Raw genomic sequence first — 19,510 nt, forward strand, 5'->3', positions numbered from 1 at the left:
GGTGCCTTTAGACTGGTGTTCTGTAGTGATATATTACTATGTACTGAATCAGTGTTCTGTGAAATAAAAATTAAACTTTAAGACTGAGGGTAGGTCCTAGTTTAATAAGTTTTTAAAATACAGTTGGCCTCCTGTATCCACTGACTCTGCATCCACAGATTCAACCATCCATGGCTTGAAAATGCTAAAAAAAAATATGCCAAAAAGCAAACCTTGATTTTGCAATTTAATAAAGGATACTTAATCACTGGGACTTGAGCATCCACAGATTTTGGTATCCATGTGGAACCAAACCCCAAAGGCCCACAGTATTAAATATGGCAGTTGCTTACCAACCAGGATCTCTTGCTCTTTTATAAGCTCTGAATATCCATCCCTAAGATTTCTTAAAAGAATCCTTTTCTCTTACTAGTTTTCTGCAGACTCTCTCAGGTCCTATTCAGAAAGTCAAAATAATCCAGGATGAATTGGGGTTGAATCTTTGTTCACAGGCATCTGAATGCACCCAGTTCAGTTGGGGTGGGAGTGCCACCTCCTCTTAACCCAGGATAATCAGTACTGGATTTTTGTCTGAGTTTTTTTAAGTGATTTGCATCATTTGGCAGTGTGAAGAACAATGTGAATAAACACAAGATTTATCCCTGCATGGCCAGCTGTGTCTTTCCCCTCCAATGAGGGAAGAGGTTTTTCCCCTGCCCCACCGTTTATTCACAGCAGTGGCTCCAGGGAGCTGCTGCCACCTCAATAAACCCAGCGGGGAACAATTTCTCCTAGGGTTCACTGGCACCCTCTGTGGAGGGGAGAGGAGCACAGGGCTGGCAATCATGTCTGAGCAACAAAACATGGAAAGATGCAAAGAGATGAAGTTCTGATGAAAAAATAGTGTGAATAACAAACCCAGTTGGATTGTTCAAGTCATTATGCTAAAAAACACAACACCCCCTCAGCCTCACCAAATATTTAGAAACACGCAGGGCTGGCCTGAGACACTGTGTGGCCTGAAACATAGCAGGACATGCTACATGCCACTCAAATTAGTAAGGAAGTCCCACAAACACCACTTTGCCATCTCTGTTGGTAATACAATAACAACAATCAAATTAAATTAATTAACAATTAAATAATTAAATGAATATTGTGCCTAGTATTAAATTAGTTTTAGGGGCAGGTATTGTAAACACCCTAAAGGCACCAGTGTCTGCCCTGGTTAGTACTTGGATTGGAGACCACCAAGGATTACCAAGTGCTGTAGGTTGTATTTTAGAGGAAGGAACTGGCAAAACTACTAGAATCTTCCTTGCCTAAGAAAACCTTATGAAATGCATGGGGTCACCATAAGTCAACAAGTAGGTATGTACGCACATTCTCACCCAAAGTAATTCTGTGCTGGAATGAGATTCTTTTAAAATTCCGAATTTATCTGTCACTTTGCTATATACTACAGTTTGTATCCAAAGATGAGAAAATTCTGCTTCTTTCTCTACTCCTCTAAGGTTTTTGCTGTCACCACTGTTATTGTTATTCTCTTTCAAAACCAAACAGTCCAACAACCCCATCGTTTTGGATTCTTCTAGCATTAGCATGCAAGCATTTACATATGGTGTCCCTCTCCAGATGTCTCTGGCGTGTGCATTCCCATCTCTGGTGCTTTGACTTTGGCTGTAAGGCACTACTCTATGCTTATGGCCTATTTCTGCCCCACAATTAAAAATAAATATATGAAAACATATACTCTTTTATCTGATAGATTTTTATTCCATCCTTGTGGCACAAGATATAATTTAAAGACATCACTGGATAAGTAACTGTGTTAAAATTAAGACAAGTGTATTTATAAGAATATCATAGGTAGATCTTTTCCTTGTGAAGGAAGGAAAAAAAACCGTAAAGTGGCAACATATTGCCATCTGCTGGCCCCAAACATTTTTGCAGTTAAGCTACGATTTGCACTGAAATATCATTTTTTTAAAAAGACAATATTATACTTTGGGTATTATTTATTCTGGAATCTTTATGTCGGATCCTATAAATACTTATTCGATTTACAAGAGGTTTCCCTTTCATTTTGGGTGCTTTTTTGTTTTAGAAAAAGGAAATTACTTACTTTAGTTACTGAATTGGATTCCAGTTTACTTTAAAATTATATATTTATAAATATATATTATATACTATTTATATAAAATTGCAGATCTTTGGGATTTCTTGATATTTTATGTAGGCACAGCCTTGCTTCGTAAGGATTAACTGACATTGTTTTCTAATAGAATATATATATATATATATATATATATATATATATATATATATATTTACCATGTTGCGTCATATTTTAACTTTTATTTGCAAGCAAATAACACAGTACTCTTCCACCTCTAACTTGCTCACTATAAAATATATGGCTTTTAATGCTTTCATTCGACATTAGTGTTCTTCAAAGTGAAAATATATGTCTCCTACGAACAGATTAGTTTAAAAGCACAGAAACCAGCTTGTGCACTTCAAAGAGAGCCTCATTGCATGCTGTAGTAATATTACTAAGTGCAGTGATTAAAATAATTCTTTTTCTCAAAAAAGCAGTCAAACTTGTTTTCTTTTGCATATGAAAATATCATTGTACAAAATAAACTTTTGCAGAATATACAATCATCTGAACTGCAGATACATAAATACATCTTAGCAACATGAAGGCTGTAGTTTTTATTATACATGTAGTTTATATTTTACAGAGTGGTTAGGCCTGGAATTATCTCATTTTTCTTATGATGATGATTACAACCCAGACCCAAATGCATACATGTTACAGTGCTATTAAAATTCTTTATAAAGTGAACATAGTTTTATGTTTTTTTGTTTTTTTATTTAAAAAATGGCATTTGCTTGGTATAAAACAAAGCTGGAAGTCAGTCCCCATTCCCATTCTTTCCTTTGCTGGGAATAGCATAGGCACTGCCACTGGGATCTCATACTAATGTTTCAGGGAGAGCATCTGGATTGTCAGGTGATAAAATTTCCCAGATCTGCCATCGATCTCTTTCCCAGTCATGCCAGTCTGGCTCTGACAAATGTTTATTGTTTTGTTCACTCTCTGGAGTGGAGGTCTTCCTCTCTCTTGGCTCTTGTTGCTCCTCACACAAGGCCGATTGCTCAGGTACTTGAGTCATTATTCTTGCTCCTACACCCCCTGAAAGGGATTCTGGCCTTCGAAGCCTCCACAATGGATTCTCAGTTGAAGAAGCAATGGGCAGGAAAGATGAGGTGCAAGTTTGCTTTGCTTTGTCAGGATAAGGTGGCGGTGGCCTGTCTTTCCGAATTATTTCAGCTTGTCTCAGATACAATGGTTTCCCCGTGCTGTGCAAACAAGCTGAGTCTGAGTTATGCTCTGTAAGGTGCTCTGTGTTTCCCACAGAAAAATGCTGCTCTGGATTGGACTGGCTGGAATTCCTTCTGCTGACTTCCATTTGTGGGGTGCTGCAAACCCGAGAGAGGGGGGGATGAGAGCGACATTCGGGAAGGTCAGCAGCAGTCTGGCTCCTTCGGATGGTTTGCTTCCCTTGATCTATTTCTGTGTTGCTCCACTGCCACTGAGGCGAGGGCAGCGACAGATTCCCTTGAGAAAGAGAGCACTGCCCTGGCCGCAGTGAGCTGCTCTCATAGATGTCTCCGTAGGACCCTATGGAATGATTTTTAAAAAATCAATTTGGTCTGTAAGTTTGGAAATACAATGTAAAAAATATTTCAACTGAACTTGGCTGTGTCTTGTTCTATGATGAGAAGACATTTCTAGCACCCAGCCATGAACAAGCTTTCGTGAAATGGAAAAGAAAGCTGGTGTTCTGTTGGCCTTAGATTATTTACAACTACAAACACTGGCTGAGGATTTGACTATGGATTAACTTTATTACAAGTACCGACTGTGTCCTCACTGGAATATAGACATTGTGACACTATATTATTACTTATTTAATGAGCTATATGTCTTGGACCATGAAAAATTATGATTTAGTGTAATATTACCATATGATAAAGAACATTAATTTTCATGGAATTTATATGAAAAATTATGATAAGATTTATAAGAATAATGCTACAGAAAGCTCATAACTAATGATAATTTGTAAAATAAATATATTTTAATTTCATATTTTGAAATTAAACTAGAAAAGCAAAAGTATAGGCACTAGGGTGGTACATCATGAATAGGTAATGAAATTAAGATAGGACTGCTGCCTGTTAATATACCACTGCTCTTCTTTGAAAGCTACACTACCTGGCTGATAGCTATTTTGCTATCCACTCACCTATGCTGAATACCTAAAGCAAGCTATGTTATTTTGGCACACGAGAAAGGAAATCCCACAAGACTCCTCTCTTCCTTGGGGTCTTCAAAAAAACACAACACAATAAATTAAATTACTACCAATTTTCTTTCAGAATACCTAGAACCTGCTGCTTATAAAGGCTGCCTCTATCAAACTGCTTAATGGCAGAAACAGTTCTGAGTTCTAGAAATGTGAATACTTGAAAGGAAACCCCTTTTTTTCCAAGGATAGTTTTTTTCCCCTATTTTTCAGGTGCATAAATGGAAACTTTTGACGAGTGTCAGAAAAAAAGTGATGACAAAATATTTTATTTTGGAATAAGTGAGATGTTTTTAAAAACAAGGTTTTACTCATGCAGAATGCCAGAAACTGCATAGTATGGAGCTTTGTATATAAAAAGTAGACATGCACAACTTTTATATATAAGCTGTATTTCTACATTTACTTGGTGCTGATACCTTCACATCACACCGAGCTTTTTTAGATGCCATTGTGGCAAGAAGGAAAGAGAGACTGAGAAAGCTACATTAATGGACTTGGACAAATTTTGGAGGGGAGGGGTGGGAAGAAAAGACAAAGAGGGTGCTTCCAGACTGGTCTATAGAAGGACTGAGTTCTCACAATATATCTCCTTGGGTTTTGCTGTTTCTTGTTACCTCCAAATCCATGTGTTCCATTCTTGGTGGCAAGGGGTGAGGACTGTTGGTAGTGATTTCTTGGATTTACACTAGTGCACTTTCAAAGGCTTTTATTTTTATTATTTTTTTAATCAAATAGAGAGTGGTGGAGGAGAAATTTGCAGGCCATTTTTTCTCCTCATTTCTTTTAATTCTAACACTATTCTTATTCTAAATCTTAGTGTTGCTGCGTGTAATTGCTATTCTGGTTAAGTTTAAGAAAAACTGAAACAAAAAGGGAGGAGGAGAGAAGTCTTTTTTTCTCTATATATATTTCTCAGAATAAAAAGAAACCCACTCAAAGGTAAGAATAAAATATTGTAGCTGGAGCTAAGAATTGCTAAATAATATCCACATGTTGTTTGGAGAAATGTTGTTCTTAGAGTTAAATCACCCTAAGTAACTAATATCACAAGCTCCAGACACATTTTCATGGAAGGCCCCACAGATAAATCATAGCCTGTTTTATTTTTCTTCTCCTTGCCTGCACTCTAGTGTACATTGATAGGACTGCAGTAAAGCAAAGCTTTAAAGTCAATAAAATTTATCTCTGTTTTGGGCTATGTAGGACTTAGTCTGCCTGCCCTTTGCTTCCCCCTTTTGCTTGTGTCATAAAAAGCTGAGCAGTATCAGGCTAAAGCAGGATGGAAGAGTCCCATAGAGTTGCCATTCTCACAAGAATCTTGTTTCAGGCTCTAGTCCAGTGATTCCCAAACTGTGGTTCTCCAGGTGTTTTGGACTTCAGCTCCCAGAAGCTTCAGCCTTCTTGGCCAATGGTCTGGGATTCTGGGAGCCAAAGTCCAAAATGGGAATCACAGCTCTAGTCTTTCTGGTGATCTGAGCTCAGAAGCTGGAACATCTTCTGGGTTAACCCACTATAAGAAATTTCAGACTGTCTGCAAAGGGCACATCTGACATTTCATACTCATAGAATCATAGAATCATAGAATCGTAGAGTTGGAAGAGACCGCAAGGGCCATCCAGTCCAACCATGCAGGAAATCCAAATCAAAGCATCCCTGACAGATGGCCATCCAGTCTCTGTTTAAAGACCTCCAAGGAAGGAGACTCCACTACACTCCGAGGGAGTGCATTCCACTGTCGAACAGCCCTTACTGTCAGGAAGTTCCTCCTAATGTTCAGGTGGAATCTCTTTTCCTGTAGCTTGCATCCATTGTTCCGGGTCCTGTTCTCTGGAGCAGCAGAAAACAAGCTTGCTCCCTCTTCAACATGACATCCTTTCAAATATTTAAACAGGGCTATCATATCACCCTCTTAACCTTCTTTTCTCCAGGCTAAACATCCCCAGCTCCCTAAGTCGTTCCTCATAGGGCATGGTTTCCAGACCCTTCACCATTTTTGTCGCCCTCCTTTGGACACGCTCCAGTTTCTCAATGTCCTTTCTGAATTGTGGCGCCCAGAACTGGACACAATATTCTAGGTGGGGCCTGACCAAAGCAGAATACAGTGGCACTATTACTTCTCTTGATCTAGACACTATACTTTTATTGATGCAGCCTAAAATTGCATTGGCCTTTTTAGCTGCCGCATCACACTGTTCACTCATGTTCAACTTGTGGTCTACTTGGACTCTTAGATCCCTTTCACACGTAGTTTCATTCAGCCAGGTGTCACCCATCCTATATCTGTGCATTTTATTTTTCCGCCCTAAGTGCAATACCTTACATTTCTCCATGTTGAATTTCATTTTGTTAGCTTTGGTCCAGCTTTCTAGTCTATTCAGGTCATTTTGGATCTTGATCCTGTCCTCTGGGGTATTAGCTATTCCTCCTAATTTGGTGTCATCTGCAAATTTGATACTGTCATATTACACAGCAAAGGAAGACTTGTGGTCTGGTGAATGGCATTCAGTGTTATCTTCCCATATGAGAGCATATAATACTAAAATAATGTAGCATTCTAATAGGTATAGACTCTGTGCATAAACATGCTTACAGAGCAAAAAAAATGGATACCTGTAATTTCTGTATCTTTGGTACCACTTTTCAGTGTTGAATGCCAGGTTCCCCATATGTCAAAATAGTCCTCTGAAACATCTACAGGGTAGAAGAATATGAGGTAGATTATTCTTTAAAAATTCTCCAAATTTATTTATTCCTTCTCCCCTTTGAACAACATATTTCCACACTTTATCACAACATGCTTTTGAAACATTTGGATGTCAGGGTACACAAGCAGTTCCCTTCCAGGCAAAACTCTCAGGCTTACAGAACTATTTTACAGCTTTTGGAATTCTCTTGCAAACATCCTCAACAAAATGACTGGATGGCCCTTGTAGTTTCTTCCACCTCTATGATTCTATGTCTTTTTCATGGTTTCTAAAGCAAGGCAAGACTCAAGATGAAACTACGTAACTAGCCTTCTGAACCGATATACCAGGGATGGAAATTGTGCAGCTTTCCAGATGGTGATGATAACTACGTTGACCAGCTCTAGCCAATACAGCCAATGCTGAAGTTGCAGCCAAAAAATTAATAATAATAATAATAATAATAATAATAATAATCTTGAGGGCTGCAAAATCCCTTGTATACTGCTTGTATACTGGAATAAAGAATGTCAGTAAGCGTGCTTGGTGACCCGTGTCTTCACAGAGTCAAAAGCACATGGTGAAGCTAGTTTTGGGTATTTGGACACCTAACTATCAACAATAAGTTAAATGATGGTAAATACAGGAAAGTCTAGCTGAGAGAATGGAACTTTCTCCCCTCCCAGAAAAAGTATACTGTACATAATTTGTGTAATGGTCCTTAATTTTGTTTAGCCATACATATGGTCAGTAGCCAAAATGGTGGCCAGTTGAAGATGTGTATCTCATTTGTGGCATGTTGAAAGGTCAGTAAAATTTAATTTCCAATTGGGTGATGGGTCATCTTAAACAAACAGCTGTGAATTCTTTCACAGCACATAATTATAGTACTATGGTTCCACTTTTGCTATCATGACTGCATCCAGTAGAGTCCTGGGATATGTAGTTTGTTAAGACACTTGAGTCCGTTTGCTGAAGATTCTAAATACTCGTCTCTAAACTGCATATCCCAGGGTTTCATAGGATCGAACCGTGGCAGTCAAAAGGAAATCTTAGGCTACATCCACACCACAGAAATAATCCAGTTTGACACCACTTTAATTGCCATGGGTCAATGCTTTGGAATTCTGGGAATTGTGGTTTTGTGAGATATTTAGCCTTCTTTGTTAGAGAGCTCTTGGGCCCCTAACAAACTACAATTTCCAGAATTCTATAGGATTGAGCCATGGCAGTTAATGTAGTGTAAAACTGGATTATTTTGACATTATGGATGCAGCTCTAGTGCAGTAATGGTATAGCATGAAAGAGCCCTATTACATGTCTTATCTAATTGGCTAATAACCAAAGACTAATACAATTACTAGTCTGTTATCAGCTGAACAGAAGTCCGGTAATTATTACTCCTGACAGGCAGAGATGGACAGATAGGAGGGGCCTGAGATAATATAAAAGAAGGTCCAAAACACAGAGAAGGTTAGCAGTATGCAGCTGCTTCCACCACTGCTTATATGCCATATATGATAATATTGGTGATAGTTATGCTATTAGATAAACGTCTATTATAGAATGTGTAATAGATACCTCTGTTTGAGATACCTCTGGAAATGTGTGGTTTTCTCCATGGATGCCTGCTGGAAACGTATAGAATTCCTCAACAATTATTATATTATAGTACTGTATAAGATATTCATTACAAATCTAGGTCTATATGGCTGCTCTCAGTTAATGCTTCCCAAGATGAATATGATGTTTCAATGCAATGTAAAATCTTATATGTAGTGTAAAGTTTATGAAAATAACATCTAGACTGAGACATCTGTGTTCCTCTCCAAAGGGAGGGAGTGTGTGTGTATGTACACTGGTTTATTTATATTAATGAACAGCCTAAAATATAAAATATTCTGAAATGTCAATGCTTAAGATTACTTAAGGGGGATGTTGATGTTTTGTCTGCCTGTTGGGACAATATGGTTGTCCATGCATTTGGAAGTTCAGGGTAACAAGCTGGTTGTCTCATAGGTGTCCTAACAGATACAGACTACAAACAGTAAATGAACCAGGAAACCCTTCAAATAAAGAAACAGGAACCATACCTGATTCAAAAGCCACAATGATATTCAGAATCAGAACAGGCTTGTATCCAAAGACACAGGCACCAGAATTTTCCTAACTTAATGCAAACAAGTGTTTTGGAGATCAGGAATTTCAGTTCAAACTCTATTAGATTCAAGGACATATCACTCCCTCCTCTGCTTGTAAGCTACTCTTCTTCCACTCAAGACCGCTCTTATTCTGATCCATGGCATTTATCTTGAAGAGTTCTGCAAAGTCTATCTTGTCTTTCATGCTATATGACAGCAACATTAAATTACTCCAAGAAGCTGTCCAGGGATTTGGGTTGAAGCAGCATCATTGCCAAATATCCAAATAATGCTAGTGCAAATAATGTGCTTGCAAATATCCAGTTCTGGATTGTGGCTGACATGAAACCTTACTTTTTCCTTTCCATCAAATTATGGTGATAGACTGGATGTTTAGAAAATGTGTATGGACGTATGAAATTTATAAAATGGGTTTGATGTATGATGATAAAATTGAAGCTCCTATCTAGGCTATGGATCAACAAGAATAGCAGGAAATGCAGCTTCCTCATCGTCTGGATGAGGTTACATTCCCTTTGAAGAATGATATCTGCAACTTGGAGGGGGTCTGTTAAATCTGTTTCAGCTACGGGCCAGTGTCCTTCCCAACACTGAGTGCTTTTAACCAGCTTTGGCTCATTTCTTAGCCGTGACTCTCCCTGGAAAAAAGTGACCTGACCATCTAAATATGAGTAAAGTAGCTCAAAATAATTTTAGAAATAAACAAAATACATTTTAAAGAAATGCCCCCTTACAAAATGGAATAAAATAAACTATTTTAGAAATGGAATTTTTTGTGTGGAAAAACTAGAACACTACTCAGTAGGCAAGTCACAGTGAAAAAATAATAGCACTATTTCATCTACCATGTGCGCTCACCATACCTTTCCCAAGCCATGATCCAAGGGAATTTTCTCTTGATTTCGGCTGAAAATTACTAATCAACGTGCACTGTTCTGGTACTTTAAATAACTTCTCAGAACTGAGGGACATATCTTCTTGCATTGCCAAAAGAGAACGTTCAGAGAGCACTGGGGAATTGTTGTCGTACGGTGAGATGTCACCACTCGAGGCTCTATTTGAATCTATGGATGAATGTCTTCCTTCCATGGAGAAAGAACCTTCTGACTGGAGTGCTTCAGGACCTCTAATAAAATGTGACACACAAACATAAATTAATGAAGTTCAGCCCCATAAACAACTGTGCACATTAACAACATTTAGGCAGGATAAGATCATGGATGCTGCAAGGGAAATGTTTTTAGAACAAACAATGATGAGATTGTATTCCACAATACATAAGCAAAAACACACTACCACAATATACCCAAGACAATAAACACAAATCAATAAATACTGCAATGAAAGTATTACATTTCAGAAAATGTAAAGGGAAACTTATGAATGAAGCCAGATCTAACTTCTTGTGTTACACAGATTGCTTTCTTTACCAAGAAAGTTGTTACTGTCAATGCATAAGAAAAAGGGTATAATCTAGGTTTGTGGATGTAATGGATACAGAGCCTGGTAAATTATGATGAAATTAAATCTTTAACCAAGGTAACACAAGAAATGTTATGGAGGGGGTGGAAGACACTCATTGCAGTACTCAACAAGCAAGCTTGTGAATTTCATAAACTACCTTACCTTGATAAGCTTTGTGACCTTCTATTTCTCAAAAAAGAATCCCCAAAAAGAACTTAAAATGGCCACTGCTGCTTCATATTTATTTTACAAGAAAGCTTTCAGAACAAGAACTTTGATTTTAAGTTTAAATGATAGCTTGACTTTCTGTTACTGTACTGCTGGAGATTCAGCTTTTCTTCCTTACAAATCCAGGTGTATTAGAAATGGGTAGAGAAAAACCACAAATAAAAAGTCTTCATAGTAGCTATAGTAGCAAGCAGTGCTATAGCAATGCCTGGTACGGCTGTATTTTTTCTCCATCCAGACAGAGCTGGATGCAGGTTTCTTCTGTATATCCATGAAGACAATAAGGAGAAATGTTGAGGCGATTAGCTAAAAGCACAAGTAACATGGTTTCAAGAGAAAGGGCAAGAAGCAGTCACTATGCCCATTTTACAAGGAGCCATCTCAAGGCAATCATGGTGAGAAGAGGTATTGAAGCACTTCTTACACACTTCGCTATAGAACCAATTATTGTACTTCCACTGCTGGGCATGTGCTCAATTCACTCTGCAGAGTTTCAGAATTTTCCATTGAATTAATCTACATTTAAAATCCACAATCAAGTACAGTCAGCATAATTCCAACAGATGTGTGGGCAGAAATTGTGGTGGTTTGCTCTGTTGATAACTACATGCGTATCTCATTTATTTTCTTGTTCTAACTTCTCATCATGGGGAAAAAAAACACAACCCAGTTAATTTGTAGCCATCACTCCAAACTGGAATAGAAACAGGCCATGTCTTAAGAAAATAACATTCCCTACATGCTCGAAAATTCTCCCACTGATCTTCTAGCCCACGGCTTCATGGTTGCAGCTGAAAACATGCTAGCAAAAACATTAAAAAAGCAATTCCAATGATGTCTTATTCTTAATTAAGCAACAGGTAAAGCAGGAACTTCTACTAGTAATAAAACAAAAGTTAAGTGGCAATTCCTTCATTGTTCTGAGACACATTTAACATTTACAGTTATTGTCATTGGTAGCACCATTGCTGATGCCATCTATTTCTATTGGTAGCAATATTATTTTTGAAGGAAGAGTTAAGAAAGACATGCTGCTTCCTTGAGGCATGAATAGTGCTGAAAAAACAGGCACATTTAAGAGTAGAACCAACTTATTTTTCAAAATAATGGAGGAATTCTTATGGAAGTCAGCTGCAGCTGCCAAGTTATTGCCAAATTATATGTGACTATATGTGATGTTCATGTGTGAAAGTAATTTTTGTGACAGTAAAGGCACGTAGGCTTCAACTAATCACATCCCTTTTAAAACAACTGAGGTTTGACATCACAATAGTTCATGGCATATTCTTTTTTCTTTAAATTAATGTTAACAGGTTTTGAAATGGAAAGCTTTTGAATAATTACAATAGAAAATGAAATACCCATTTCAACTGAATGAAAAAAGAAGAAGAAAGGAAAACAAGTTACTCACGATGACTGGGAAGCTTTCCTTCTCAGTAAATAGTCAACAACATCAGGGTCAGTCTCAAGCAGACTAATGAGAACTTCATTTTGGAGGTCAGCAGGGACCTATACATGAATGAAAACATCAGAGAGGTAAGTGCAAAATCATGCACCGCTATATCGCTTTGTCAAAGGTTAATTGTTATTAACACAGAACAAAACATCTCAGAACAACAGACCATTCATTATAAATGGCTATTTGCATAAAATGTTCACTTTAATATATTTTGTTGTGAATAATATTATTTAGCAAGCTGTTTGTTATTTCCTGTCAACCTTCCTTTTCTTTTCTCCTTTCCTCCCATTATATGGTAGAGAACTGGCATTCACAACTCCCACTGGGAGTGGGCTTCAGGGGATGTTTACTCATTGTTGCCATGTTACTTTTGGAATTGGAAATTCCAAGATTGGGAGGGAGGTGTTAGACAGGAAATGTGTTAGATAAGAAAAATTATCTCAGAATGGTGATCTAATTTTGAGTGAATGGTTTAAAGACATAACCTTGTGTGCTCTTTAAAGTTCAGAACCTGACTGTGATGACTCAAACAATTGTTCCTTCTCTTTCTTTTTAAAAGGGTATGTACTCCTGGTATTTGCAGGAATTTATACATTCATCTGTTTAAGCTATTTCATGCTGTAACAAATCCTGTCGATTACATCTGCAGTTTGTGTACATAGGGCTAGATATGCTTTCTATTATTTGAATGAAAAATTAAAATGGTAAGATTGATTTCATAGCTCTTGTGTTTATAAAAGTGGAGATCCGGAGAGCCATTTAGAGCCAATTTTTTCTTGTTGCAACATGGTTTAGAGTGCATACAAAAAAACCCTCCATAGTACCTTAATTGTGGCAGGTATATCAAATGTTTATAGTTTTCAGAGGTTTGTGTGAAGCATCAGGTAACCTTTTGAACTGTCACATTTACCTGGTGGAAAATTCCATAAGAGACAGTATGCCTCTCAGTTGCAGCTGGTGGGGGAATATGGCAGGAAGGACTCATGTCCTCCATCTGGGCTTCTTAGAGGCATCTTGCTGGCTACTGTGGGAAACTGGATTCTATAGGACTTTAGCATGATAAAGCATGGTACTTCTTATGTTCCAATGATTTACATCTGTGTAAATACTGTACATATAAACTGTGATGTAATGGCATAGATATTCCAGTATAGATTACACTCAAGTATTATTTATAGACAGTATAGTGGTTTGAGTATTGGACTATGACTCTGGAGATCAGGGCTTGATTCCCTGCTTGGCCATGAAACCTACTGGGTGACCTTGGGCAAAACACATGCGCTCAGTAGTTTTTTGTGGGTTTTTCAGGCTATGAGGCCATGTTCTAGAAGAGTTTATTCCTGACAATTCGCCGGCATATGTGGCTGGCATCTTCAGAGAATTCTGACCTGGAAGAGGTATGTATCTCAGTCTCAGAGGAAGGCAATAGTAAATAGAACAAATACTGCCAAGAAAAGCAAGCTGATAGGATCACCTTAGGGTCGCCATAAGTTAGAAATGACTTGAAGGCACACAACACACATATTTTGTTGCCCTATATTGGGAAAAACACAGATAAAATGAATGTATATGAGATTTGAATTAAAATTGGATTAAAAAATTCTGTTTATATTATGGAGGGGAGAACAGAGAGGTATGCTGGTTACCACACTTGTGGTCTTTTAAGCACCAGGTGAGGACCTTTTTGTTCATCTAAACGTTTAAAATAATTAATGTAGTCCAGGCTACTAAGCTTAAAGACTTGTGGGCTTCTTCTTTTTTTAGGTCTTGTAAAAAATTTTTGACATAGTTAATTACGGCCTTAATACTATATGGTTTTATGTTCTATTTTCAATTTTGTGTGTCTTTTTATATAAACAGTCCAAGAATTTTGCAAGGTAATTATTGTAAATAAACAAGTAGTAGTGCACAAATAAGGTGAGAAGGCCATTAGAATTGAGGCCATTCCACAATTCTATGCATGCTGTGTATTATAATTGAAGATGGCTCATAGAAAGGGATACATTAGTGACTGTCCAGTCACATAATCACCATCATTACATATGTCTCCTCAAAGAACACTAAACTTCAGCCAAGTTTTGAAAACACTCAGATATGTTGCCTGTAATTGGATGCTTTGTACGGTCTTATCCATTTTCAATTCAATTCATGTTTCTCCAGAAAAGTTACAAATGATATTTTAAACCTCTAAAAATGGAGCCATGTTTTTGTTTATTTTTGATACCTTTGTGTTGCTTACTAATGAGCTTCTGCAAATGTAGTAAACTTGAATATAACAGCACATAAAACCTATTCATGGTTCAACTCCATTCCATGGGATATTTTCTGTTTTATTCACAACCAAATCATCCTGACAAATTATTCACAATTTTAGCATATACTTCAAATGAAACAAGTCTAGTACAGCCCTAAATCTTGGAAACTACTTGTGGAGCATACCTATTTTCCATGTTGCTATTTTACAGCTTTTTTTTTTTTTAAAAAGTGAGATGTCTGACTATTTATTATTGTGCTAAAATCACTAGCAGATTGTTGGTGCTCATCCATTTAAGAAATTCAAACTATCCCTCGTAATATTATGTATTATTCCTGACAAGCAGAATCATCTTGACCTGACAATAAACCCATGTATCATGCCAAATATCACAATCTGTTCTACTGGATTTTATTTTGCAGAACTTACTCCAGTTTCAATGCTGAAGCCATTCACAGCTGGAAGAGTGGGAGAAAACTTGGCAGCACCACATTTAAGTTGTACACTGTGGGCACATGCTCTTGTCCAAATGTTTCTCTATTGAAACTAGTGCATATATCAAAGTCTTAACTATAAACAGCAGCTCTGGACACTTCCCACTTAAAGACTTCAAAAACAATTTGCTGCTGCTTTATGGGGAAATATCAGAGACTGGTAAGACAAAATCAAAATTTCTATTAAACTACCACCCCAGCAATATACTGTGAGAATTTTGAGAATCACAGTATATAAAGTTTTTTGAGGGAGAAGATTAGCAACTGAATTAGACCAACACCTTGTAGAGTCCTTTCTGTAAATGAAGAAGCAAGCACAAACAGCTTGATATAAATATGCTCTCAAGTATAAGAGGTAACTTGGGGCAGAGGTTCCAGTGAAGCAGTCCAACCAGCAAAATATTGGCACAAACAGGAAGAGTCTCTCCAGAAATGTTGTTCCATTGTACATAACTGATGTCAAACTGACACACATTCACAGTGCTCTCTAATTATAAACACGTCATTTGAAATGGTATATTGTTCCCTTGCATCCAGCAAGCTACTTAGCTTGGCCTTCAGAGCTGCAGGATATTTATCAGCAAAACTACTCCATGAAAAAGATTAAACAAATCCACACTACTCATTTTAAACATCAATATGAAATGACATGGGGAAAAAAAACAGATTACAGAGTAAGGCTATTTGAATCAAAAGATCCATAGGCAGATTATTCAGTCTTTAAGCCCAGAAGCGGGCAACTTGTGACTCTCCAGATGTTGCTAGACTGAAAGTCACATCACATTTCACAATTTGTTATGCTGCCTAAGGCTGATGAGAGCTGTGCTCCAACAACATTTGGTATGCCATAAGCTGCCCGACCCTCATTTTAATCTTATGTTTACTTGTTTCATACACTTAATACTCTGCCCTATTATTGAAAATATTACAGTTCAAAGACCATCATTGGTTAATGTCATAAAGATTCATACCTTATGATTCTGAACATAATAATAATAATAATAATAATAATAATAATAATAATAATATTCCCCACCCCTCCCTGCGGATAGAGTTTAACATAATGTTAAACTTTATGTGCTTTAGGAAATGGAAGATTTGCATTAAGTGAAATTGGTTTTTTGAATCTTTAATATTTTAGAGTGCTCATGACAGGTGCATGTATTACTTCTAAGTGGTTATATCACAGAAAATATCCAACGGATTCCCATGAAACACAAGCAAACACATTCATGCAGCAACTACAACAACCGTACTTCTACTATCTCATGGAAATTTGTTGCTAGGCATAAAATACCAGAAAAAACTAAATAGTAGAAAGATAGGCCTCAGTAATACCACAATTCTGATGAAAGATATGTGTTGTTCATATGTCACATTTGTTGCACAGAAAACTGTCAGTGTGGGAAGTTTCAAACAGTTGTTTTACCTACTTATTTCACAACTTTTCAGTTGCTATTCCATTTTCTTGCATTATATACTATGACTCATATCCAAATCAGCTGTAATTTCATAGCGGCAAAGTATACTCAGTACAATTTTCTTCTGATCATTAATACTGTCATGATTTTTGAAGAATGAACATCTACACACAAATTTACATTTTTATTCCTTTTTTCCTTTTTAGATGAGAAAGCTCTCATTTTTATAAGGCTACTTTACATACACCTGTATTTGCAACCTGTATTAATGCAAACCAAGAAGGACTTCACTTACCATGAAAAGCATTTCATAGTTTTCAATCATTTTCTGTACCACAGCAATAATTGCAGCACTTTCCTCAGCACGTGCTGTACTTTGAACTGTGAATTCTTTGTCTGTTGTCTTCTGCTTGTGCAACAGATTAGGCCCAAATATAGTGGCTAGGTTGAGTGATGTCATTTTGTTGCCAGGAATCTATGTGGAGGTGGGAAACAGCAGAAATTTAGGCTCTTCACTCTTGAAGTGGCTACCTGGTACTTTGTTTAGACTACATTTCTTTTTTAAAAAATCAGATTAGGAACCTGCATTACCTGAGGCTCTTGAAGAGTCTTCCATAAAAAATGAACATTCTTAATTTGTTCTCAGTCTGTCAACACAGCTTTATTTTTTAGCTGAGTAGTGATACCCATTAAACAAGGAAGCCTTGAATACCAACTTTGGTATTTTTGAATATCAAGCAATTTATGAGCTGATCCACCCATTGCATTTATCATGCAAAAAAGTGCTCGAAAGATGTTCTTTATAGCTGTTTTTCAGTGTCCATGTTAGTCAGTACAAATGTTACTTCAAGTGGTTAGCTTCTATTCCTATACCAGTGATTACTAGTAACATAAAAGTGTTGAAACAGAAACTTCCTAGCATGAGCAATATTAGAAAAGAAAATTCATGCACTCTTAAAAGAAGCAGGAATGATTGCCAGCAACTAACTTAGTGACTAATCTAATCAGAAGACTGTTGATTAAAACAATAGAAATTTTTGCACAAGATCTGCATTCACATTTAAATGAAGAAGGAATCTTGTCTAAATAATTATTGTGAAAGAAAATAAAATGCATGAGATCTAAATGTAGGATTATGGGTAAAAATTGTTTGTTTATTATACTGCCTTTCTCATGACAAGGAATAAAATAAGGTACATCTAAAACCAAATAATAATTGCATACACACACACACATACACACATTGTCATAATAAAACATAATGCTTCAAAACAGGGGAAATAGTTACAAATATAATTGTTACAACAAAGGTACAGTGTTAAGACGCTGACTCTGATGATCGGAAGGTGGGAAGGTTGGCAGTTTGAGGCCCACGTGCCACGTGACGGGGTGAGCTTCTATCACTAGTCCCAGCTTTTGCCAATCTAGCAGTTCGAAAGCATGTAAAAGTGCAAGTAGATTAATAAGTATCACTTCAGTGGGAAGGTAACAGCGTTCTGTACTGTCATGCTGGCCACATGATCACAGAGTTGTCTTTGACAATGAGGATTTTGTGATTGGCGCTTACTGTGGGTTAAGCGTTGGTAAAACATTCCTGAAGCGCGAGGGTGTGAAAGCTGGTTGTGCTTCTGAAATGTCAGTGAAGTGTCCCCTCGTCTCTACCATCCTTGAATCATTCATGGAGCAGCCATTTCCTATTAACGTAAAGTTCCTGTTAAAAGGAAATGGGTGCTCCGTGAATGATTCAAGGACAGTAGAGGTGAGAGGACACTTCACTGAAGTTTCAGAATGGCGACCAGCTTTCACACTTTTGCTTTTCAGGGACGTTTTACTGACCCATGGTAAGCACCAGTGTGAAAATTTTCAATGCTAGCTCTTCAGGTTAATAATGGAGATGAATACTGCCCCCTATAGTTGGTCATGACTAGACAATCTTGTCAAGGGAAAAACCTTTACCTTTACAGTATAGTTGGACTGGAATGCCCTTGTGGTCTCTTCCAACTCTATGGTGGGTTACAAACTGCCACTTACGATGCGCTCTGTGTGTGCTAGGGTTAGGAAGGGGCATGGTAGGGTTAGGAAGAGTTGCCCCTTCCTAACCGGCCCTGGTCCCAACATGCGCGGAGCGCGTTGTAAATGGCAGCACCCATCCACATGGGTGCCGCCATTTTGATGTCTTGGATGCATAGCGTCCAGATGTGTCGCAGTGGAAGTGACGCCACGAGGGCGCGCTTCGCCCCTCGCGGCGCCACTTCCATGTTTTGAAAAGGAGCGCCATGGCGCTCCTTTTTCGCTGCACTGGGAAGCCTCGTGATCTGGTCGCTGGGGCTTCCTTCCGCAGCGAATGGCGGTGGCGGGAAAACGGCCGCTTGAGGGCGGTCTGTAACCCGCCCCAGATTCTAAGGCAAGACAGAATTGTAAGCCACCAACAAACTTTGATTTACAGCTGGTTTAAATTCTTGGGATTGTTTAGATATACCTAGGTAAACAGAATTCTGGGTTAAGATGTCCCTTTCTTAGTTTGTTTATCTGTTTGCATGAAGGCAGAAACAAAAAACTGTGTGCACTAGTGAGCAGCTTGCTTTCACTGTGGCTTATTAAGACAGGATCCTTGGTATACTACTAAGTGTGAATGCTCCCTATATCTCAAAATACCCAACGCAATTTAAATGAAGGAGGAACACAACCAAGGGAACTGTACTGAGCTAATGTCACAATGAAATTAATGGCTGATTTTAAGGAAATCTTGTATTTTCTTTCCCTTTTTTTAGGATCAACATCATATCCTTTCCAGATTCCCACTGAAATGCAGTGAGACACTGGAAAATGAACTTTGAAAAGTATGATAGTTATTTAATTTGCAAATTGGAAGCACCTCATAGGAAGATACAAATAGTAAACAACAACTCCAAGGGAAATCATGTATTGCTCATTGCCTGCCATTAAAAACTATATTTTACAAAGCTTTCAAAAATACTGAATA

The 19,510-nt window shown here is 37.6% G+C and overlaps 1 protein-coding gene across 5 annotated transcripts in view; it reads right to left on the bottom strand.

The window, feature by feature from the left end:
* Positions 1-1,759: 1,759 nt before the first annotated feature.
* ARHGAP6 (Rho GTPase activating protein 6) overlaps positions 1,760-19,510 on the bottom strand; it is a 298,619-nt gene continuing 280,868 nt past the window's right edge. For 4 of the 5 annotated variants that reach the window (XM_089511603.1, XM_089511606.1, XM_089511605.1 and 1 more), the window contains exons 9-13: positions 16,823-17,002; positions 12,311-12,408; positions 10,071-10,333; positions 6,972-7,052; positions 1,760-3,670 (exon numbers count right to left, since the gene is read on the bottom strand). In XM_089511603.1, the coding sequence (XP_089367729.1) occupies positions 2,961-3,670; positions 6,972-7,052; positions 10,071-10,333; positions 12,311-12,408; positions 16,823-17,002 (1,332 nt within the window). In that variant the 3' untranslated portion in view covers positions 1,760-2,960. The remainder of the gene's footprint in view (positions 3,671-6,971; positions 7,053-10,070; positions 10,334-12,310; positions 12,409-16,822; positions 17,003-19,510) is intronic. The other variant, XM_089511604.1, reaches the window with a different exon arrangement.

Source organism: Sceloporus occidentalis, unplaced genomic scaffold, assembly GCF_023333645.1.
Source record: "Sceloporus occidentalis isolate IW3139 unplaced genomic scaffold, rSceOcc1.0.p SCAF_2, whole genome shotgun sequence".
Taxonomy (NCBI): Eukaryota; Metazoa; Chordata; class Lepidosauria; order Squamata; family Phrynosomatidae; genus Sceloporus; species Sceloporus occidentalis.